The sequence below is a fragment of the Camelus ferus genome, chromosome 1, assembly GCF_009834535.1.
Source record: "Camelus ferus isolate YT-003-E chromosome 1, BCGSAC_Cfer_1.0, whole genome shotgun sequence".
Lineage (NCBI taxonomy): Eukaryota > Metazoa > Chordata > Mammalia > Artiodactyla > Camelidae > Camelus > Camelus ferus.
In genome coordinates this window covers 39,243,059-39,268,524 of record NC_045696.1, presented here as the reverse complement: position 1 = coordinate 39,268,524, position 25,466 = coordinate 39,243,059, and the positions used below count along the sequence as shown (strand labels likewise).

The window sequence follows — 25,466 nt, the reverse complement described above, 5'->3', positions numbered from 1 at the left end:
ACATTTATAATCAGTCACTCCTTCCCTCCCAACCACCATTAGCATTTGGCTTAAGAGGGATGGGATTTCTCTGTTATGTTCATTCATATGTTTCTAACACCCTGAATAATATGTCACACTTTATAGTACTCAACAAATATGTGTTCAATTAGTGAAAAAAATACTTCCCTGCTCAAGAATTTGAAATAGTCATTAGTTTTCAAACAAATCCATTTTCCTTATTTTGCTTTCCAGATGCTCCACAGTCTGTCTGTGTCTTACCTATCAGTCACCTTGCTTTCTTCCTCTCACTTCAAGGCATGTGGCCATATGCATCCATTCACTGTTCCTCTGTGCACCTGCTTCATTAATTTGCTCATGTTTCCCTCACTGGAAACAACTTCTTCTCACTGTCTTTCCTCTCAGTACTACTCATTCTTGATCTCCAGTCAGGCCTCCTCCTTGATGACTGTCCTAAGTCCTTTAAATTAAGTTGACTTTTCCTTTTCCTGATCTGCATGATACTTACCTGTTTTTGTAATGCATTTGCCACTTTTTCAAGTGTGACTTGTATGTGTCTTGATTGTAAACATCTTGACTAAATATACTTAAGTCACCATGTCACTGACTATGTCATATATATTTTAGGCCCTTGTCAACAAACTGAGCTCAATCTTTAGTGTGTGCTTTTTTGATTTTTAAAATTTCAGTTCTGTTTAACCTTAAGTGATTGCAATAGACAGGGTATTAGAAAAGAGAATTGTTAGAGTGAGCATAGGATGTGAGCGTGGGGAGTAAGACCTTCGCAGGTTCTAAAAATGCTTCCGGTAACAAGCTCATAATCTAGTGACTCGAAAGGCACATTGCTAACTAGCAGGTAATTCAAGATGTGATATACAAAAGTATAAGTATGTTATACAAAAATATGGTGAAAGAAGTGAGTGGTGACCTGGTAGAAAAAAAGAAAGATTTCTAAATGGAAGTGTCATTTCAGATGAACTTTGTAGGTACATGAGGACTTCATAAGCAAAGCATATGAAGAATTAGTATGAGGGAATCACATGATAAAAGCCTGGAAGCTTGGAATAACAAGACCTGAACTGTATTCAGGTGATCCATAGGCATTCATTGGTACTCCCTTGCATAAATTTGATGGTAGACAAATGTAACAACCAGGACTGAAAAGGGCATAGTGATTAAAGGCTCAGATCCCTGGGGATCTTAATTCTGGATCATCCTCCCATGTTACTCTCCTAGTGCAGCAGAGGTATTAGACAAAGGTGAAAGGAGTCAAGAGGAGAAAGATGGATATTAGTGTGACTCTGAGACTAACTGCAACAGTTGAAACCACAGGTGTCTAATTAACTATCTTGTAAGGTTCTCCAGAAAAAGAGCAAGACCCAAATCCTGGCTTTCCCAGAACTTATAAGAAATAAGAAGCTCTGAGCAGTATAATAGGTGGCCAATAATGGATCTGTGATTTACAGCCTAGATCCTACCTATTTCCACAGCAGTAAGAGTGCTAATGACTCCTCTCTTCTGAGTCCTTTTCTAGGAAATAGTCTTAGCTGAGGATAAATGTCTTATGAAGGTCAAATTCCTTACTTGAGGCATCCAATGACTGTTTTGCGGAAGATATAAATTCCAGACCCCTGACTTAAGGCATGGAAACTTTGAAGGAACATCCCAAACCTCTTTTTCTCCATGGGTTGGCTAAGGTCTTTGTTGTGACTAAATTCAATATCCTTTAATCAATCTTACGTCTTTCATTTCTTCAGTAAGTATTGAGCCTAAGGTCATTCCCCAACAAGCTTCTTACATGCACATCTCCATCTCAGAGTCTGTTTCTTGGGTATCTCAAATTAAACAAGTTGCTACAGAACAACAACAAAAAATCACAAGGTCAGATGGCACAATTAACCTTACCTCTCAAAGATGAACTTTTAAAGAAGTAGTATACTGTACCAACAGAGCAGAGTGCTCCAAAACTATTAACTTAGTAACCTGTAGTATATCCTTACCCCTGCTAGATAATCTATCATTACCGATCCAGAGGAAAAATAGTCATTTCAAAATAAACAGAAAAATTACAGGCTACATCCCCACAAAACCAATATAAGGAGAAAACTAAAAATATGAATACAGTGTTTCATTTGATAAAGTTCTTTCCAGAAAAACAACAGCAAGAAAGAAAAAAATTCTTACAGTTTCTCAGCCTGCACTCTTGTAGATATGGAAAAACACCTTTTATCAAAAATTCTAAAACCAAAACAGAGATGGAGAAAAAGAAATACATAAGATGATAACTGACTAAATGTAGAAAAGATTTGGAGAAAAAGACATAATCACTTTGGAAATTAAAATTAAATTACAAGGTTCTCAAGAGGCAAGGGATTCTATTATCTGTGAAAGGGCCATTGAAGAGAAGAAAGGAAATGATTAAAAGAATGAAAGTGACACATTTAAAGGGGTAGAAAGAATTAAGAGTTATGATACTGTAAAAATTAACAGACTGCTACACAAACAGAATTGTAGTCCTTAAAAAAGAAAAAATAATGGAAGAGAAATTATAATCTAAGTAAAAATTGGGGAAAACGAGAAAACGTTAACATACATTTTGAAACATAATTATGATAATTGACCCAGAAAAGTGAACTTCAAGATACATGCTAGTAAAACTATTAGACTTCAAGTTAAAGAAAATTATCTGCACTTCCATCTACATATCTTCACTTACAAAGAAAAGAAACCAGATTGGCATCTCAACAGCAATGTATAAAACAAGATAACTGTAGATCAGCATTCTCAATAAGCTTAAGGAAAAATGTATGGGCCTAGAATTTTATATCTAGTTAAGCTACACTTTCTAATTAATAATATAAAAATAATCAGGGAAATAGGAAATTGCTGTGAGAATGCAAAGTAGTAATTATTAGGCAAGACCCAGTGGTGGGCAAAACTTCAAGAAGAAACAACATATTTTATAGTCTCCCCAAAATATTTAATTACTGGATGGTGTTAATATATTTCCAGATTCTTTGATTCTCCTCCCTCCAGGAGACATAGCACAGTACCTCTTCCCTTGAGTGTAGCCTGGACTTAGTGACTTGTTTCTAACAAATGGAGTATGAACAGGAATAAATTTTACAGTGGAGAAACCTAGCAGATTCCACCTTAGTGTGATCAAGATTAACATCATTAGTAAGAAGTTATGTTGCTATCATGAACCCCCAATATGATAGAATGAGAAGGACTTCTCACTTCTGTGATATTCTTCCTCCAAATCCATAACACGAGTCTAATCATGAGACCAGACAAACGAAAATTTAGAGATATTCTACAAAATATTTTGAGTCCTCCAGTATTTCTGAGATTATGAAAGACAAGGAAACACAGAGAAACTGTCACATTGGAGGAAACCAAGGAGACATGAAAACTAAATGCAAATTGGCATCCTTAATTAAATCCTGGAACAGAAAAATGACATTAGAGGAAAAACTGTTAAAATCCAGCATAAAACGTATAATTAACATCTTAGCTTTGATATATGTGCCATGATTACTTAAGATGTAACATTAGTGGAACTTGGGTGAAATGTACCAGAGAACTCTGGATTTTTTTAACTCCTTTGGAAATCAGAAATTATTACAAAATAAAATGTTAATACATTTTTTAAAAAATCAGCGGAGGAGAAGAGAAAGCTAAAGTAAATAAGCTTATTGACTGCCACATAAATTCTAGTCATAGTCAAGTAATATTATTGAAAGCTAACAAACCAAAAGTAGCATGATAAATACAGAAAAGTGGGGATTGGATAGGTAATAAAAGTATTAACATAAAGGTAATATTACAGTACTAACAAAAATACCTTCCATCCAAAATGCAAAAAGAAATAGAAAAAGCAAGGAAAACAAACCATGCAAAAATGAAACAAAGATTGTATAATACAGTTGGTTGGTAAATATTAGATAAAATAATATGCAAGAATTTGGACCAATCAGAAATTAATGTAAATGGAATTAATTCACCAATTACAATGAGATTTTCATATTGCTCAAAAAGGAAAAGTCAGCTTTACAATCTGGATAAGAGATACAGCTACAACAAAGTCATTCCGAAAGGCTACAAATAAATGAGTAGATAGAGCTGTGTCAGATAAAGTATAGGAAACAACCTAGAAACCCATTCCTAGAGACCATTTCAGTAAACACACAGCTAAGTGCTGCATGACTGTTACAAAAAAAGAGAGAGGGATATCACTACATACAGATATGGTGTAATTTCCAGGTCATTGTAAGTAAAGGGAAAAAAAAAAACTCAATGCATATTATGTATGTATGTGTGTGTGTGTGTGTGTGTGTGCATATGTGTATGCTACCATTTGAGTAAGAAGGAAGGGGAGATTAGATTGTGTAGATATGCATGCATGTTTGTGTGTTTTCTTATTTTTTTAAAGAAAGAGAAGAAATATAGATCAGAAACTAGTTAACATTATTGCTTATGGGGCCTCTTCAGAAAAATGTCTAATTCCCATTTTGAGGCAGGAAATCCATAAGTTTAGTCTAGACATGTTGTACATGAGAGCATGAAATCTATCAGAGACTACTGTCTCAGAAAGACTCAGGACCATCTTGAAGTTTTTGAGTGAGTTTCTATTAGCCAAAGATGAGACAATATTGGTATCAAAATGAATAGTAAGTATAATGGATTTAAGCTGATGAAACATATTAAAATCTATTAGTTTAGAATGGTCATTTTTAATATGTTGAAGATCTTCATAGCATATTAGGAAAACAATCTATTCTGACAACTAGTAATAAGATTTCTTCACTCTGATTTTTCTATGTAAATTGTATCTATTATGTTCTCTCAGGTTGTCTTAATTGATGAAGTAAAGCTTTGAGTCTTTAAATTGAAAGAAAGTAAAAAGAAAAGAGAGAGATAGATACAGGGAGAGAGGATGGGGGAGGGTGGGGAGGGAGGAGAGAGGAGTGGGAAGGCAGGGTGGGAAAGGGAAGAAATTGGAAGAGAACTAAAGAAGAGGGAAGAAATAGGAAAGGGAAAATAAGAGAAGGAAAGGAAAGAAAAAAGAAAAGAGAACTAAGCAGGCAAGGAAGAAAGAAAAAAAGAATCCACATTATGTAGAAAAATGAATGAAAGGAAAAAGCCAAAGATATTCATTCTGCAACTTTATACAGCCATTGATAAATAAAATGTCTAAAAATTTCTGAAAAGAAAATAAAGGAATGTGAATCAGTATGACAATGAAATTTCTCAGAAGCAACACAGCTTGCTAGAATATAAAGGAAGAATGCCTTTAATGATCAGAAGAAAAATTATTTCAAATCCAGAATTCTGTAGAAGCCAAACTACTCGTCATGTGTGAAGAAAGAACAAAGGTCATTTGCAACACGTCTGGATTCCCAGTCTTTATTGCCAACAAGATTATCAGGATTTCCTAGTGAAATGGAGAGGAATATAGAGAGTTTGGAAGCAGAGTATCCAACATAAGGAGTCGGCAAAGGGATGTCTCAGCAGGACAGCTGAGCACTGGGCCTAGAGAGCAGCCTCTCCAGACAGGAGCACCAGGAGGAAGTCTCTAGGATTAAAAAAAAATTATTTAATAGAGTTGAGTTTTTAAGGAATATATTTGATAGACACATGATGGATCTAATAGAGCAAATGGGAAATAAAGTTTTTCGTAACATTTAAAAAAATCCCACGAAGTCATCAGGAATGAAGTATAATCTTAGTGCACTAGTTGCTCAGCAATGAAAAGTATTCACAGGACCCTAATAAAGCCTAATGATTAAATTATCAAATATTGTGATTACCATCAAGAATGAGATAAATGGGGAGGTGTGAAATACATATATACGTAGATGCATACATTAATAACATAGCAGGAAGTTGATTAATATGTCTACAATTGATACTGTAAAAGGTAAATTTTCAGAGAAATAGCTAAAAATACTTAGAAAGTGGTTATATCTGATATGCATAGGTTATGGTGGGCAAAGGATTATAATTTTTGAATTCACTTTTGGTAATATTTTTTAAATTGGTTTATGAATAAAAATTTAAAAGAAATAAACAGACCAGTAGCAGGGAGACCAGTGTGAAGCCATTGACATTATTCAGGTAAGAGATGTTAAACAACATAGAATTGTGTGAGGATAGTGTAAATGGAGAGATTTGGACACATTGAAGATATATTTAAGAGATAGAGTTACAGATCTTGTGAAAGATTGGATCTCAAGAGAGAAGATGAAGGATTACTCCTAATTTTATCCTTGCCCAATGGTTGGAGGATGCTACTATCAAGATGGAGAAGACCAGGAATACCCACATTTCTGTTGCTTTTTGATCACATTAAATTTGAGATGTCTTTGGGAAATTCAAAGAACTATATCCTGTGTGGCAATTAGACATGTAAGTCTGGAGATTAGGGGAGATGACAGAGCTGGAAATATTCATTCATGTAGATGATAGTAAAAACTATAAAAATAGATGGAGCCACATAAAAAAAGAATAGAAAGAATAGAATAAAGAATCTTACAGCTGAACCTTATCGAATCCTAACATTAAACTTTGCTTAGAGGCAAAAGGGTCTTCCCCAATCATAGTACATATTACTACTTAATTTAATTACTTTTTTTTAAGTCTCTCTTTTCTACTAGAATATAAGTGTAGAGACTGGAACTGTCATTTTCTTTTTATCTTATTGAAATACAGTTGATTTACAATATTAATTTCAAGTGTACAGCATAGTAGTTCAATATTTTTATAGATTATACTCCATTTAAAGTTGTTATAAAATAATAGACATACTCCCTTTGCTGTACAATATATCCTTGTTGCACATTTATTTTATACTGAGTAGTATATCTCTCTTAATCCCACACCCCTATCTTGTCCCTTCCCTCCTCCCTCGCCCCGCTGGTAATCACTAGTTTGTTCTCTGTATCTGTTAGTCTGTTTCTGTTTTGTTATGTTTATTCATTTGTTTTATTTTTTTAATTCCACGTATAAATGATAACATATGGTAATTGTCTTTCTCTTTCTGAGTTATTTCACTAAGCATAATGCCCTTTAGGTCCATCTATGTTATTGAAAGTAACAGAATTTCATTGTTTTTTATGGCTGAGTAGTATTACATTGTAAATGTATACACATTTCTTTATCCAGTCATCTGTTGATGAACAATTAGATTGCTTCCATATCTTGGCTATTGTACATAATGATGCTATGACCATTGGGGTGCAGATATCTTTTCAAATTAGTGTTATTATTTTCTTTGGATATGTATCCAGGAATGGAATTGGTGAATCACATGCTAGTTCTAATTTTAGTGTTTTGTGGAATCCCCGTTCTGATTTCCATAGTGGCTCTACCAATTTACATTTCCACCAACATTGTACTTGGGTTCCCCTTTTTCTGCAGCCTTGCCAACATTTGTTATTTGTGGTCTTTTTTTAAATTGACGTATAGTTGATTTACAATGTTATATTAGTTTCTGGTGAAAAGCATAATGATTCAGTCATACAGATATATGCACATATTCTTTTTCATATTCTTTTTCACTATAGGTTATCATAAGATATTGAATACAGTTCCTGGTGCTGTATGGTAGGACCTTTTTATTTTATATATAGTAGTTTGTATCTGCTAATCCCAAACTCCTAATTTAGCCTTCCCCTACCCTTTCCCCTTTGGTAACTGCAAGTTTGCTTTCTATTTCTGTGACTCTCTTTCTGTTTTGTAAATAAGTTCATTTGGGTCATTTATTTAGATTCCACATAAAAGTGATACGTGATTTATCTTTCTCTGTCTGATTTACTTCACTTAGTATGATAATCTCTAGGTCCATTCATGTTGCTGCAAATGACATTATTTCATTCTTTTTTACGGCTGAGTAGTGTTCCACTCTGGGTGTGTGTGTGTGTGTGTGTGTGTGTGTGTGTGTGTGTGTGTGTGTATTTGAGTTTAAAGTAATTTTATTCTGTTTTTCACATCCTCAAAATACCCCCTGAAAAAAGTAACCTACAAAACAGTGCACACTGCTCCCTTTAAAGCAATGGATGGGTGATACACTACAAAACAATCTTTGGAATCATATGTAAATGTTACTCTGAATCTCATTTGTCATATCAATATATATATATAATAAAGTTGTTTTATAATATTTATAAAAGTCATCTGTCCATGGACATTTAGGTTGTTTCCATGTCTTGGCTATTGTAAACAGTGCTGCTGTGAACATTGGAGACATATATCTTTTCAACTTGGAGTTTTCTCTGGATACATACCCAGGAATGTGATTGCTGGATCATATGATAGCTCTATTTTTAATTTTTTAAATTTTTTATTTATTATTGTATTATTTTATTTTGGCAAGGAGGGGAGATAATTAGGTTTATTTGCTTTTAATGGAGGTACTGGGGATTGAATCCAAGATCTCATGCATGCTAAGCATGCACTCTACCACTTGAGCCATACCCTCCCCCCTCTATTTTTAATTTTTTAAGGAACCTCCATACTGTTTTCCATAGTGGCTGCACCAGATTACATTCCCACAAACACTGTAGGAGTGTTTCTTTTTCTCCACACCCTCTCTAGCTTTTATCATTTGTGGACTTTTTAATGATGGTCATTCTGACTGATGTGTGGTGATATCTCATTGTAGTTTTGATTTGCATTCCTCTAATTAGTGATATTGAGCATCTTTTCATGTGCCTATTGGCCATTCGCATGTCTTCATTGGAGAAGTGTCTGTTTAGGTCTTCTGCCCATTTTTTGACTGGATTGTTTGTTTTTTAATGGATTGTATGAGCTATTTGTATATATCTAGAAGTTAAGCCCTTGTCAGTCACATTGCTTGCAAATACTTTCTCCCAGTCCATTGGTTGTCTTTTTGCTTTGTTTATGGTTTCCTTTGCTATGCAAAAGCTTACAAGTTTAATTAGGTCCCATTTGTTAATATTTGCCTTTATTTCTATTGCCTGACTTAGGAGAATATTGCTAAAATTTATATCAGAAAATGTTTTGCCTATGTTCTCCTCTGGGAGATTTATGGTGTCCTGTCTTAAGTTTAAGTCTTTAAGCCATTTTGAGTTTATTTTTGTGTATGGTGTGAGGGAGTGTTCTAACTTCATTGATTCACATGCAACTGTGCAGTTTTCCAAACACTACTTGCTGAAGAAACTGTCTTTTCTCCATTGTATATTCTTGCCTTCTTTATCAAAGATTAATTGACTGTAGTTGTGTGGGTTTATTTTTGGGCTCTCTATTCTGTGCCATTGATCTACATGTCTGTTTTTTGTGCCAATATCACACTGTTCTGATTACTGTACTTCGTAGTATTGTCTGAAGTCTGGAAGGGATATGCCTCCAGCATCGTTCATTTTCTTCAGTATTGCTTTGGCAATTCTGGGTCTTCTGTGATTCCATATAAATTTTGGATTATTTGTTCTATTTCTATGAAGAATGTCCTGTGTAATTTGATAGGGACCACATTGAATCTGCAGATAGCTTTGGGTAGTATGGCCATTTTAACAATATTAATTCATTTAATCCAAGAGGATGGGATATCTTTCTATTTCTTAAAATCATCTTTAATTTCTTTATCAGTGTTGTATAGTTGTGGTCTTTTTGATGACAGATGTTCTGACAAGTTCAAGGAGAGATCTCATTGGTTTCAATTTGCATTTCACTGATGATTAGTAATATTGAGCATCTTTTCGTATGCCTGTTGGACATCTGTATGTCTTCCTTTGGGAAAAAATGTCTATTCAGGTCTTCTGCCCATTTTTTCAGTGGGTTGTTTTTTCTTTTGATGTTGAGTTGTACCAGCTGCTTATATACTTTGTATATTAACCCCTTATTGGTCATATTATTTGCAAATATTTTCTCCCGTTCCATAGATTGTCCTTTCTTTTTGTTGTTGGTTTCCTTTGTTTTGCAAAAGATTTTAAGTTTAATTATGTTCCATTTGTTTGTTTTTGCTTTTGTTTCCTTTGCCTTAGGAGACAGACCCAAAACATATTTGTATGACTTAGGTCAAAGAATGCTCTGCCTATGTTATCTTCTAGGAGTTTTATGGTGTCTGGTCTTACATTTAGGTGTTTAATCTATTTTGAGTTTGTCTTTGTATATGATGTGAGAAAATGTTTTAATTTCATTCTTTTCCATGTAGCAGTCCAGTTTTCCCAGCAACACATATTGAAGTGATCATTCAGAAGATCATGAAGAAATGGAACATGGACTTCATTAACTACTGCCAGCTCTTGGCTGCAGCCATTGATGAGTTTTCAGTCTGCCAGGAACAAAGATAACATTAAGTCCCTCATATAGTATCATTCAGTGGTGTGATCAGCCATCTACCTAGTAGCAGGTTGATGACATTGGACAGTTTCCATCATAGAAGGGATGTGTTTTGTTCTTACTGGAATAGATATTTATTCTAGATAGAGATTTGCCTTTCATGAAGTCAATGCTTCTGTCAAAGCAATCATCCTTTTACTTATCAGAATTTCTAATCCACTGTCATAGTATTCCACACAGCATTGCTTCTCATCAAGACATTCACTCCACAGCCAAAGAAGTGTAGCAATAGGCCTATGATTTGTAGGATTCACTAGTCTTAACCTGTTCCCCACTATTCTGAGGCAACGTATTTTATTGAATGGAGGAAAACCTTCTTGTAGACTCATTTACAGAAGAACTAAGTGGAAATATTTTGCAGATTTAGGGCAGCATTCTCCAGAGGGCTTTCTATTTTCTGAATCAGCATTTAATGTAGGCTATATTTTCTCCCAAAGCCAGGTTTCACGGATCCAGTAATCAAGAGGTGGAAATGGGAGTTGTATCACTCACTATTACCCCTATAAGCCCACTGGCATAATTTTTGCTTATATTTTCTTGATCTTATGCTTTGATGACCTAGAGATCTTAGATCCTGAGAGAGAAATACTTCCATCAGAACACAGAATGATGATTTTGTTGAGCTGGAAGTTAAAACTGCCACTGGACCACTTTGGGCTCCTCATTACTCTGAATCATCAGGCAAAGAAGGGAGTTGCTGTGTTGGCTGGGATGACTGATCCTGACAACCAAGGAGAAATTGGAATACTACAGTACCATGGAGGGAAGGATCAGCGTATCTAAAATGCAGATTACTTTGGCTCTGTCTTAGTGGTGCTGTTCTTCCCTATGATTAAGGTCAATGGCAAACTTTAATAAACCAGTTGGCCAGGAGTTCTAATGATCCAGATTATTTGAGAATGAAGATTTGTGTCACCCCACCAGGTAAATAACAGTAACTAGCTGATGTGCTTCCTGAAGGCAATGGGGACATGACTGGTAGGGGAAGAACACAGTTATACATACCAAGTGATCAGTTACAGATTTGAGGACAGTAATGTCATATTTCTTCTTACTTTGGTAAGAATACCTTTTGTGTGTGTGTTTATGTATGTGTGTGTGCACATGTGTGTGTGTGTGTGTATACAGCTAATATATTTGTTTTCCTTCCAGTATTATTCCCTTTTCTTATCACGTAAAGTAAGATGTATAGACTATATATCATTGTAAGTAAGCATTGTTAATTTGACATCATAGTATTAAGCTACCAGATATCAAGGAGAAGACTAAACATCATTCAGGCATTTTACCTCCTCCTCTGGTGAAAGGTTTAGTGCATTTTTTGGTTGAACATAGCATAGTTGTATTATGTTAGGCAGAATTGTGATCTTGTTGTCTTTATTTGGAGATTAAATATGGATGAGGAATTATATACAGGTGCCAAGTTGACAGCAGGTAGACTTGTGATGATTCATTTTATGTGTCAGCTTCTCTGGGACATGCAACGTCCAGATATCTTGAAAAGTATTATTTATGTGTGTATCTGTTAGAATGTTTCCAGAAGTTACTAGCATGGAATTGGTGGATTGAGTAAAGCAAATGTCTCTCCCCAGTGTGGGTGGGCATCATCTGATATGCTGAGGAACTGAATTTAACAAAATAGGCAGTGGATGGTTGAATTTCCTCTCTGCTTAACTCATAGACATTGCTCTTCTTCTTCCTTTGATGATCTTGGTTCTTAAGATTTCAGGCTCTTGCAGAAATCTATACCATTAGTTCTACTGTCTCAAGCCTTCGAACTATGAATAGTTACTGCCCTGGGTCTAGACCTCTTTGCAGAGGGCAGATTCTCAGCCTCTATAATTGTATGTGCCAATACTGTATAATAAAAACATTTATATGATATATATTTATATGTATGTAATATTTGTTCTGTTAACCTGGACAACCCTATACTAATACAAATACAGTTCGTTTAGCAAGTTTCTTGCTTCATATTGAAAATTAGACTGAAATATCATGATGCTACTGTTAGTCATTTTCCTCAATTAAGTCTCATTTAGAAGGTGTCTCTCAGAAGTAAAAATCACATTATTATAGCATTGAGAATGCCTAGTGTATGATTTGATCCGAGTACAGTTTACAAAGAATAAACTGGCAGCTATGTTTGAATAGTAAGAGAGAATCAGTGAAGTGGAGGGGATAAGTAACTTGAGTTTTGCAAATCACAGAAGTGGGTAGTTATGAAGGTGAGGATGAAGGTGAGGATTTCAGTAGTATCAGTAAGAATATACACAGAATCATTGGTAAGAGGAGGAGAAGGAGTAGACCTGAAGATGAATTACTCATTATTCTTAGAGTATAGTGTGATGATAATGAACATTTAAAGACTTTGGGGCACAAACATTCAAACTCTTCTTACATTTTATGTCCTTCCCAGCCACCCACTGAGCACTATGATATCATATCATCTCAATGTTATTTGAACTTTTATACTGTGCATTTAATGCTTCTCTTGTCAACAACACATTCCAATAACTATTGTAGATTACTGTTTTTTTATTTATCTTTACTTTTTTTAATTCTAGAAAGATTGACCATTTTCTTCCTATTCTGCCATATTTTTCTTTTTTTCTATGCCTATCCAAATTATGGCTCTACCCAAATTAAATCATCTATCTAATCTGTTAACTTTCTGAATTAGTGAAGTTTTTCAGATTGACCTACAAATACAGACACAGAGAGAAAGGACCTTAGAAGGTGTCGTAGATAGTGAAAGGCAACTTGCGTCTTTGCCTTTCTCTAAGAAGCACACTAAGCTAAGAGTATCTATTATACTGTAGCACTGTCTTCACTCCATTACCTCTCATGCCATTTTTTTTCATTGTTTTCAAATTTCTATTTATTTCTCTGTGATATGAGAGTTGATCACCACAAGAAGTGAAATTTATAATGTCTCAAATAAAGTGGAATGTAAGACCTTTTGATGGCAGGCAGAATTCTGGGGATTTGCTTCTGTTCACTCAAACACAAACCTACCTCCACTGTGGAGTTAAATGTGATATGAGTCTCTAGGCTGTACACCTGTGTAGGTATCAAATACATCATAATAAAGTCCTGTTCGGAAGAACTGCACTATTATAGTACTTGATGAATTTATAAAGCCACGTTGAAGAACATGCAAGAATGTGAAATATTTTCATTTTTGTTTTGTTTTAATTATTTTAGTATTATATAAACACTTAATTAAAATTCCTTATTTGTTATTGAATAAAATAGAGACTTTAAGGAGTTTGTTAGACACTAGCATCTTAAGTCATTAAAATAATAAGACAATTATAAATGCAAAAAACTTTGAGCTCTAATCAATACATAGCAACATCTAATCTACAAAATTTTGTGTTTTACTAAAAAAAGAACACCTATTAGTATGTCAACTAAACATTTCTCTTTAACATTTTTGTTAATGAATCTAAGACCTTCTTATTTCTCAGGCTGTAGATGATTGGATTTAACAAAGGAATTATGACAGTGTAAAACAGAGAGTCCATCATGTCTTGATCATCTGCTTGTGTGGAGCCAGGGCGTACATACATGAAAAGAAGAGGCCCATAGTATAAAGAGACAGATAAGAGGTGGGCTCCACAGGTGGAGAAGGCCTTCCTTATGCCTTGTAGAGACTTCTTTTTTAAAATTGTAAAGAGAACCAGTGTATAAGAAATAAGAACAATCAGAATGGTAAACACCTGAATTGAACCAGAGAAAATGAAAACTATCAGAATATTAATAGAAGGGTCAGTACAAGAAATCTTAAACAATGGCATGATGTCACAGTAAAAGTGATGTATTATGTTGTAATTACAGAAGGTTAATCTGAATAAAAAACCAATATGAATAAAGGCATGAAGAACACCACCTACAAATGATAAGATTAACAGCTGCATACATAGTCTATTAGTCATAATCATTGGATAAAGTAAAGGGTTGCATATGGCCACATAGCGATCATAAGCCATACTTGCCAAGAGAAAACATTCCGTGGTTGCACTGACTGTAAAGGAAAAAAATTGTACCATGCATTCAGAGAGGGATATCATCTTATTCTTGGTGAAAGTGTTGACCAGCATCTTGGGGGTCACTATGGATGATATTGAAGTATCCACAAAAGCCAAACTCCCAAGGAATAAGTACATGGGGATGTGAAGTTGAGAGTCATTCCAGATGAGAGCAATAAGACCAAGGTTGCCCATGATGGTGATGAGGTATATCACCAGGAACACCAGGAACAGGGGGATTTGCCACTCCTGCTGGTATGAGAATCCTGTGAGAACAAACTCTGTCAGCAATGTTGCATTTTCCTTTTCCATGTCCTCACTAGATCTCCCCTGAAATAAAATGCAATAAATGTAAAAATAATATTCATTATGGATTTATTTCATTATGGAATTGAGAACTTGGAGAGTGGAGTCAAAATAAATTATACCCCTGAAGTCAAAATAACTTATACTCTTATCAGAATGCCCTTTTAATCTCACAAAATAGTACTATAATAAACTTGTGGGGACTTGAAGAAATGTTGATAAATATAATTTCAGTTCAAATAATATGCAGAAATTCATAGATTCATATAAGAAAGACATTCTAACCATTTTCAAAATTTGTGGGGACTCGATAGAATGTGGTAGAGAAATTCTGAGTCTGGGACATGGATTATTAGTCAAGAGAATAGATGTTTAAAGGATCTGGATTATAAAATGAATTGGATGCATGCAAAGAATCTTGAACTCTTTTCCTCAGGTAACAGATACGTACTGAAAAATTTCAAGACAGGGAGAGGCATTGGAAAGTATCTTAAATTAATTTTTTGTTAGGGCAAAAAATAGGTGTCATGGAGGGGAAATTGGAAGTCAGGGATACTATTCAGGACATGTTGCTATTGTCCAATGGTTTTCAAACCAGACTACACATCAGAATTGTTTGTGAAGCTTTTTGTGTAAAATATACATTGTGAGATACTACTGTAGAAATTAATTCAGTGGGTCAAGATTGAGTTCTAGGAATCTGTACTTTAAAAAAATGCTCCACAGGTGATTCAAATGCATGTGGAGTGCCTAGTTCATTAGTGATATAACTTTGGAAGTTGTGAGAAGGACAGAAAGATAGATGCAAAAAAATTCAAAATGTGGAGTCCCTAAGACTTGGTGACTTTAGATGTGGAAGGGGTGGTCAGTGAAGGAGAGAGAGGTCACCTGGTGACTGGGTAGATAGGTTACCCAAAAGGGAAACTGAAAAGACCCCAATTCTTGTCTTACTTGAAAGATAAGATTTACAGATGGGAGACAGAAAGTGTTGTACAGCAAAAACATTTTAAAAGATTTATTTAGAAAAAAAAGCGTACACGTCCAAGAACAGGAGGTGGGCTTATTCAAGGGGCAGTCACAGTGGTCTTTATCTCTCCTTTGTCTTATACCCTCACTTAGAGGTGGTCTTTTGATTGATTGATGGCTTTTGTTCCTGGAATGCTTAGTTATGTTTAGTCCCTTTACGCATGTCCTTAACCATGGTATACATAGAAAACCCCATGGGCAGGGTTGGGGGGTGGCTAAACTACAATGTTAACTGTAATGCAATGGATGTTGGGTCATGTCCAGTTAAGTCCTTTCCACAACTGCACAGTCATGGCTGTTGGGTCTTAACTGGTTTATTGCTGACACTCATTTAGGAGAAGTAAAGTTCCTTTATGCTGGAGGTGGGCATAACACCATCTTCTGGACCATCCTCCCTCTCCTCCACCTACCTGCCTAGTGCCCCCACTTATCTAACTACCTAACCGATGGTCATCAAAAAGTGAGATCAAGAACTCAGATGCAGTAGCCAGTTTTTGCAGAGAGCGTTCTCTGAACATCCAGATGAGATGTACTCAGCAGTATAAGTCAACTATAGCTTAGTAGAAATAATGTCTTAGAAGTTACTGGGGTAGCTGAAGGCATATGTATCGATATCCATTAAAGAGTGTGCACAAAATAAAGAAAAGAAGGATATGGAAAGAAACTTGAGGAAGTTACATTAAAGAGGTTACACAGTGGATACACTGCATAGATAACCAACATCTCATCCTCTTTTCTCCCATACACTCTTGGTGGCTGGTAGAGGTTATCATTCATTCAACAAGCCAAAAGAGCTAGAAACTGACTTCCCATTCCTCTTACACCTGGGTGAGGGGATTTGACCTAGATTTGGCAAATCAAATCCACTCAACCTACATTTAGAATATGGAGAAAGAGGGAGAAAAAGGTACAGGGACAAAAGAGAATATCGGTTGCAAAGACAGCAATACCAGGACTCCAGCAAACGCATCCTGCATCCATGACCATGGCATTGTGAGTGTGAGCTGGCATTCCAAATTCAGCAGTAGCGAGAACAGGTTTCATTGAGCTGGTGTTAGGACATGATTTTGGCTGTTGATTTTCTCCTTTGCTTCCTTCTGTTCCTGATCATTTTTTTTCACCTGATTTCTTTAATCTCTCCTGCATTTCTGTGTGAAAGCCAATTTCCATTCAATTAACTCATTTCCTGTGACAATCAAGAAGCCTGGCTCACAACAAAAAAGGACTAGGGAGAGACCAGGAAAGGACACTGAGCAGAGAAGTGGGAGGAAACTGGGAAGTTAAGTGTTGTGAACTTAAATAGAGAAAAGATATTCAAGAAGAACAAAGTGAAGGACATGTTAAATGTCAAAATAAATGCTCTAGTAGGACAGTGAGTGATCAGATTTCACTGGGTGTGGAAATTAAGAGATTGTTAGTGACTTTAGTGAGAGCAGCTTGCATTTGGTGATTGAGTTGAGGCCAGACAATAAGGAGAAGTGAAAGAGGAACAAGTAGACGGAATGATACAGAGTACTCCAAGAAATGTGAAGACCGTTAGCATTTTTCTGCTTCTCATATGTAGGGTTTTTTTTCCCATCTAGAACATTTTAAGGAAAGTTTTCAAAAGAGAGGAGAGTAAGGAACTGAGAGGAGAAAGGGAACAGGAAAAGTGGGAAGGCATATGTATTGGTGAAAATAAAAACGGCAGAGAGGTGAGTAACAGATGGAAAATAACAAAGACGTAGGCGGATTAATGGGAAAACAAACCAAAGAAGACCTGAGAGAAACTATCTGGGAAATGCTGAACAGAAAATACAGATAGGCCTGCTTTTCAAAAGTTCACTGAACCGCCACTTCACTTTTATGAAAGAACTACTTAGCACCTTTTTTCACTAATCAAAAGAGATCCAAAGAGAATTTTTGCTACTACTGAAAAAAAAAAGGGTAAAACAGCTCTCAGCATTCCTTTTGCAAGAAGCGGTTATAGAAGGATCGCACCAATACTCCCCCATACCACCACCTCCCACACCTCCCCACCCCCTACACTTCTCAACCCCTGGCAGCCAGAGTGCTCCGCCAAGCTCCTTCCCTGGGAACTACATTTAGGATCTCAGCATCAAGCCACCATTGCTCTGAACTGTGTCTGTGAGCATCTGTGCTTTATCTCTATTTATTCTGAGCATCTCTTAGGAAAAGTAGCTTCTTCTCTTTATGCCATTTCAGCTTTTAAAAGGTTTCATAAGAACACCCTACTTTCAGATGGTGGGGGAAACCTATAAAGGAAAAGGCTTAGAGACTTAGGGGTGAATGTTTGTCTTAACTATGGTGTTCCCAAAGGTCAGTCTTAAGAATCTTTTTTTTTTTTAAGTCAAAGTTTATTTTCCTATGGAATTTGTGTATTAAAAAGAGACTTCAATTTTAAATTTTATAAATTGTGTGTTGTCTGTAAATATATTGGCTCTGCCTAAAGTTCTTTCAATATTTAAAATTTACTTTCTCTTTGCTGTTAGAGTAATTAGAACTGAACTTCTTTAGAAATCCTGTTCGTTTAACTTCAGAGCACTTCCTTCTCCACCAGTTGTCAATTTCTTTAGTTTTAGGGGGAAACAAAAACTGAGCCAAAATTAGATCTTGAGTATAGGCAATATAAATAATGAACATCAATAATTCCAGTTGTTAATTCAATTTTTATATAGAATTGCCTTCCTTCCCTGCAATCACTAAATAATTGAAAATTCTCAAATCTAATTTGTGTGTGGACATTTATTTATAAATGCTGGCAAGCATAGTAGGGAAACATTTTCTACATATATCCTATATATAAATAAAATATATATTATATAAATATATATAAAGTACTCAATGATTTATATGTATATATCTTTTTTAATTTATATTCCATAGAACATATATATTTCTATGCTATATGTACAAAATACTCAATAAAGTTATTCTCAGAAGTGGGTGAAAAAACAGAGGAATTAATATTTAAATAATTTGCCTTAAAAGTTTTAATCAGTGTTTAATTAATCAGAGTGAGTCTTTTTGTCAGAATCACCAAAATGATTTCTTATATAAGAATCATATGAAATGAAACATTAAACCCAGTTTTAAACTATTTAACCTTTGGTTCACCAAAATTCACCTCATAAAATTGTTAGAGATAGGTTAACAAAATAATAAAACATTGTTAAAGGGAACAATTCTGTCTTAAGCTATTTTACATATATAAATTTTAGTCACAAAAATAAAAGACACAATTAATTCACTATTTTTTTCCACTTCCACTTGGATATTTTGACATCTTATGTGCCCAATCTAAAATTACTATAAATTAAGCAGTATTTTAAATGTTTTATATAAAGAATAATGAATATTATGCAAATCATTTATCTCTTACCCATATCTTATGAGAAATTGTGGATATCCTTTCAATACAGTAGGCTTTCTAGAGTAGGAAAATCTACAATAGTACAGGAAATGACAATAACACAAGTAGCAATTCTTTGCATACTGATTAATTTTGGAGGCTTTACTTTCCAAGCTAAGGAAGTTATTGTTTATATTAATTTCTTCTGAATAGAATAGTCAATCAATTATACAACTCTGTGCTTTTACCAGAAGAAGAAAGAGTGAAGTACCAAAATTCCCCTGATAGAGCCCAAGGATTCCCTTTAGGACAAAGCTAATCTTTTCTACTGGGCATTGTGAACCTGGACATGTGTGAGGAATCCAGATTATTCCACCAGGCATTATAAACTCTGAAATCATAAAAATCGATCATTTTAGACTGTTCCAGTTTTAACAGTAGAAATTGCACCTTATGCCACTACTTTCAACCATAGATGACTCTTCTGATATGTTTATGAAAATTCAGTTCATGTGTAAATTTTGATGCTCAGCTTAGTATGGTCTTGTCTGAGCTAATCACACTTGATTTTAATGAGGCCAGAGTTCTAGAATCCCTTCAGGAGCCAATCCCAAGAAAGTTGTCCTCATGCGAACTGTAAATCACATTCCATACCTATACCTAGCTCCACACATTAGTGGGGAAGTCTGATGAGAAATCTTACTAAGCAAAGGTCAGGGGGAGAAGCAAAGGAAAAACAGAACAAAGGGCCACTGTGGGAGGTGGCCTACATCAGTGCTTCTCAAACTGTAATGTCTATGAATCTCCTGGAGAGCTTGTTAAAATGAAGATTTTGTTTCAGTAGGTCTGTGAGGGGCCCAAGGGTCTTCATCTCTAGCAAGGTGACTGTTGCCTATGGACAGGTGTCTTCCACAGGGCCACAGGGTCTTCCTCATTGGAGGGACTATCAGAGTATCAGAGAGCCTACATATTTGGAGAAGCACAACATGATAAATGTAGCTTGTAAACAGAGAAGTAAGGAGGAGTCATATGCGGTTAGAGAGGCCAGCATATGTGGGAGACTATGTCAGGGACTTTGTTCTTTACCCCAGCCTAAAGGAAAACTATTGAGGGATTTTGAACATAGTGGTAATGTGTCCAAATTTGCTTTTTTGTGCATTAACAGATAAAATTATCCATGAACATTCATAAAATAAACCTTAATTTACTTACTTGTGATATTTGGATTTGAAATCTAAAAGGTTTTTTAAAAAAAGAAAAAGAATAACCTCTGAAATGTGACTGGCAACCTAGGGAGAAAAAAGGGCATATTGTTTGATAGCTTCATTAATCCCTTTCCTGCTTCCTTAGAATCTTGTTTGTGAAAGGGAGAGAAATTGAGAAGAAGTAACATAGATAAAAGAGAATTCACTGTGAAAACTCTACAGAAGGATTGAGTAAGTAGCAGGATGTGCAGAGGGAGCTTTAACATAACCAAAACTTGACTTAAGTTTACTGCCCCCTTCAATTTTGAGTAATTATCTTCCAGGTTTTGTGTTGTCTGTCTGTAAGTACAAAGGTGTGTATTGCTGCTTCTGGCATGGATTGCCCTTTTGATTTCAGTTATTTTAATAGGTGGGTTGTGGTATCTAATTGTGGTTTTAATTTGCATTTCCCTGATGACTAATGATGATTATATCTGCGCTTACTTGACATCTGCAGGCCATCTTCAGTCAAATGTCTGTTCAGATTTTTTTGTCCACTTTTAACTGAGTTATTTTTTTTCTAATTTTTGAGCTTTGAGAGTTTTTCCTATATCCTACATATGAGTGTTTTATCAGATATATGTCTTACAGATATTTCCTGAAATTCTATGGTTTGTCATTTCATTTTAGCACTTTTTTTGAACAGCAGTTCTTTATTTAATGAAGTTAATTTGTCAGTGGTTTTTCTTTCATAAGTTGTGCTTTTGATGTCTTATTTGTTGTTTGTACATTTAGGTTTATGACACATTTTGAGTTAATTTTTTATATTATCTACATCAAAGTTCATTTTTTGCATATAGATATCCAATTGTTCCAGTATCATTTGTTGAAAAGACTGTCATTTCTTCACTGAATTACCTTTGCAGCTTTATTCAAAATCAGCTGTCCATAAATTTATGGGTTTATATCTGAATTGTATTCTATTCCACTCCTCTATTTGTGTGTCTTTATAACAAGTCCACACTGTGTTGATAATGAAGTTCTATGTTAAATCCTAGAGTCAGATAGTGTTAGATCCCTAGTTGTGTTCTTCTTTTTCAAAGTTGTCTTGGCTATTCTATATTCTTTGCATTCCTATATGAATATCATAATCAGCTTGTCAATTTCTACAAGAAATCCTGCTAGTATTTTGATTGGGACTTTATTAAATCTATAAATGAATTTGGAGAGAATTGAAATTTTTTCAATATTGACTCTTCCAATCCATCTTTCCATATATTTAGGTATTCTTTAATTTCTCTTATAAAAGCTTTGTTTTTTTTCAATTTATTGCTTTTGCACATTATTTGTCAGATTTATCACTAAGTTTTCATATGCTGATTACTATTGTACACAGTATTTTTAACTTCAATTTCTGAATGTTTATTACTACTATACAGAAATACAGGTGATTTTTGAATATTGATTTTGTATTCTGGAAATTAGCTAAACTCATCTACTAGTTTTAGTAACTTTTTTGTACTCCATTTGATTTTTCTGGAGGGATAATTATATTATCTATTTAAATATTTATTTCTTCCTCTTCAGTCTGGATGCTGTTAAAGAAAATCAGTGACTCTTGATGAAGGTCGTAAGGAAGATTTTATTCAAGGGAAGGCTATTATAATAGTTGCAGGAACCATTTCAATGGGATCTTGCAGTGGGGGAGAGATGTTGAATTCAACATAGCATAGGCAAGTGGGTACTTATAGCCAAGGAGCAGGGTGCGGGAGAGTGGATGGAGAATTACCGAGAGAAAACATCAGGGATAAGAGCGATTCTGGCTAAACCAACCTAACAGTATTGCTGAAGGCAGGCTAGGGTCATCGCACATTACCTGGGGGTTGGTGTAGGATAAGGAACCCAATTATGTATCAGGGGTGATCAGACATCAAAGATAAGGATCAAAGTGATTCAGCAGGATTCTTGCCAAAATTGGACAATTCACGGATGAATATGGAAGTCCAGAAATCAGGCGTGGTTGAAAAAGAGCTCAGAGGAGTCTGAGTAGAATTTGATGAGTGAGAGAATCTTTATCATTATCTTTATCACTCTAGAATTATTTTATTTCACAAGTAAAACTGTCTATTATAGAAAGATTTAAAGATATTGATAAGTAATAGGAAAGTAAAAATATTTTATAATTATCTAGAAATATACACTAATATTTTAGTATCAATCTTTAAAATTTTTCTATCATATATTATACAAATATACATACATCTGTGAGTTTGCAGATAAGGAAATTATGCAATATACATAGTTTTGCAACCTGCTATTCCTGCTTAATATATGTGGAATGATAACTCTAGAGAAAGGAGTTCAAATTCCTACTCTGATCCTTTTACAATTTCCTTTTTCCTTTTTCCTTTTCCCGAAGCAAGGAGATGTTAATACGATGTGTGAAATTACGAGATTCTGGTGGGATCACGTAGGTGGGCTTAAGGGGCATCCAGAGGTCAGACTGTTGCTTTGATTGACCGTAGCTTGTATCTTCTTTTAGCAGAAATGCTAAGTAGCCCGCAGGCATGCTCCCTTGAAACATCTATTCTTCCTGCCAGAAAAATAAGCTCACTCATGGACTTTTCCTTCCAAACATGGCCAGCTCCACTTCACTCTTTCTTTTCTAAACTGGCCACCTGGCTTAGTCTGGCTAGCTTTGTGCACCAAGGGTTAACTTCTACACTGCTAGCTCCATTTCTTCCAGCACTAGAAATCAAGATTCTGATTAGGCTTAAAGGAGAAAAAGCTCCTTGGACCTCTAGTCTAGACCACAATTTTCTGTCTTATTTTGACCAAAGCTCAAGTTGCAATGTATTTTACTTTGTTTTCTTTTCCTCACACTTACATTCTTTCTCTAGAATGTCTAAAAGAACATTTATATACATCTCCCAAAAAACTCCTAGAAGATGATTTCGCTGTTTGTGCTTATCTGTTTTATATAAAATATATGGACTTGGGCTTTTCTTTTTTGAAAACTAAAATTTCAAGTTTTAAAAAATCGTGTAAGTATTCAGGTTATCTGTTTCTTCTTAAATAAGCTTTAATAGTTTATATTTTTCCAGAGAATGTGCTAATTTTATCTAGGTTGACAAACTTTTGGACATAAAATTGCTCACGGTATTTCTTTGTTGTCCTTTAAACGTTATAGCATCTGTATTGATGTTTCTCTTGCTCTTCTGATATATGCATTTTCTGTCATTTAGTGACTTAAGATTTTTCTCTTTTTTTTTTCCTGGCCAGTTTGGCCAGAAGTTTATCATTTTTATTGATCTTTTCAAATAACCAGCTTTTCATTATATTGATTTTCTCTATCACTTTTATTTCAATTTTATTGATTTCTGCTCTTATGTTTATTTATTTATTTATTTCTGTTTGTTTGGGTTTAGTTTGCTCTTCTTTTTATAGTGTGTTAATATGGAAGCTTAGACTGTTGATTCGATCCTTTTTTCTTTTCTAATGTAAGTATTTAATGCTGTAAGTTTTTCTTTAAACACTCTTTTAGCTATACCCCACATATTTAAATGTTTGTATTTTCATTTTCATTGAATTTAAAATATATTTTTCTTTCTCTTGTGATTATTTCCTTGATTTGTGGATGTTTAGATAGATGATTTTTAATTGCCAAATACGTGGAGATTTTATATCTTTCTCTTACTGATTTCTAATTTAATTCTGTTATAGATTATGTTTTGTATTAAATCAATTATTTCATTTGGTCATTTAATGTCCAACATGGCAGAGAGAAACGTGAAATTGTTCTCAGGGAGGGTGGTGCCAGCTCAGGGGGAAGAAACCTTTAAAAACTGGCTGATCCAAGTCAGTGGGGTCCGAACCGATTGGAATATGTCTGAGGAGGGAAAACTTAAGCGCTTGCTTAAAACCCTGAGGGGCCCCGCGCGAGAGGTCATGCTTTTGCTGCAGGCTGCGATCCCCAACCTAAGTGTGGCAGATTTCTTGCACGCCATGAAATTGGTGTTTGGGGAGTCTGAAAGCAGTGTGACCTCTCATGGTAAATTTTTTAACACCCTGCAGGCACAAGGGGAGAAAGCCTCCCTTTATGTGATCCGTTTAGAGGTGCAGCTCCAGAATGCTATTCAGGCAGGGGTCATAGCTTAGAAAGATACAAACCAGACTCATCTGCACCAGCTCCTTTTAGGGGCTGAGCTGAATGGGGACCTGCACTTTAGGCTCAAGAATCTTCTCAGAATGTATGCAAGTGAGCAGGATTGTCTCCCCAGTTTCCTGGAGTTAATCAGAATGATTAGGGAGGAAGAGGATTGGGATGACACTTCTATTAAATCGTGTATTTTCAGTCCTGGTTCTATGCATATCCCCAGGACCGTCATTCTTATGCCCAGAACCCCCGCTGGTGGAAGGAAATTCATCCCAGGAATTGCTGGGGGAATCAATGACCAGCAATTGTTTTGCCTTTTGACATTGTGTTGTTTCATTCTTGTTTTTTTTGTTTGCTTGTTTGTCTCACAATTTTTAATTGAAATCTGGTCTTCACGTGTAGGACAGTAAAAATGGAAGTAAACAGTACTTAGAGGACAAATGAAATATTCTGAATTATAAAAACCTAAAATTCCTTTTAATAGCTGAAATATCTGTATTTCAGATACCAAGTTAAAAGGGACGTTGATTATCAACTTTGATAGACTGTATTCTGTATCTGTATGGTAGGGTATGAGGTAAAAGTAAGAACCACTTTAAGATTATGCTTAGAGCTGAATACCATCTGGATAGATGGGGCATATCCATAGTAGGAAGACCCACAACCATTGAGATTTATGTAGAAGTAATAATTTTGTCATATTGAAATGGGATATTACGGGTATGCCTGGTTCCCGTATAAGACATTCAGTTCTACCTTTGGGGAAAAGGGATATCTTAGTTTGTGTTCTGTCAGACTGAGACATGATTTGAATGCAGTAGTTTTTTGTTAATAGTTGATGAGTAATAAAGTGATGAAGTGAGACAGGGAGGGGAATGCAGCCAAAAAGGGTAATTTACCAAACAAGTTACAATTGTAAGCAATCAAGCTTACTCGTTTTTGGAAACACCATGAGCTAGTATGAAGCATGAACATCAAATTTATATCAACCAAAGGGCAAAGGATTTGGGGTATTTATTCACCAACTCCTGCAAGTCACTGGTTGA

At 35.1% G+C, this 25,466-nt stretch overlaps 2 protein-coding genes across 2 annotated transcripts in view; one reads left to right on the top strand and one right to left on the bottom strand.

Annotated features, from left to right (window-relative positions):
* GABRR3 (gamma-aminobutyric acid type A receptor subunit rho3) overlaps positions 1-25,466 on the top strand; it is a 237,968-nt gene that overhangs the window by 79,968 nt on the left and 132,534 nt on the right. The window lies entirely within an intron of this gene.
* On the bottom strand, positions 13,750-14,720 carry LOC106730597 (olfactory receptor 5H2-like). Its single transcript, XM_014565623.2, has one exon. The coding sequence runs from the start codon at positions 14,706-14,708 to the stop codon at positions 13,779-13,781; it is 930 nt and encodes a 309-aa protein (XP_014421109.1). The 5' UTR covers positions 14,709-14,720; the 3' UTR covers positions 13,750-13,778.

Excerpts from the sequence above, each read along its gene's own strand:
- LOC106730597 (XM_014565623.2), bottom strand. The coding sequence starts at position 14,708 with ATGGAAAAGGAAAATGCAACATTGCTGACAGAGTTTGTTCTCACAGGA.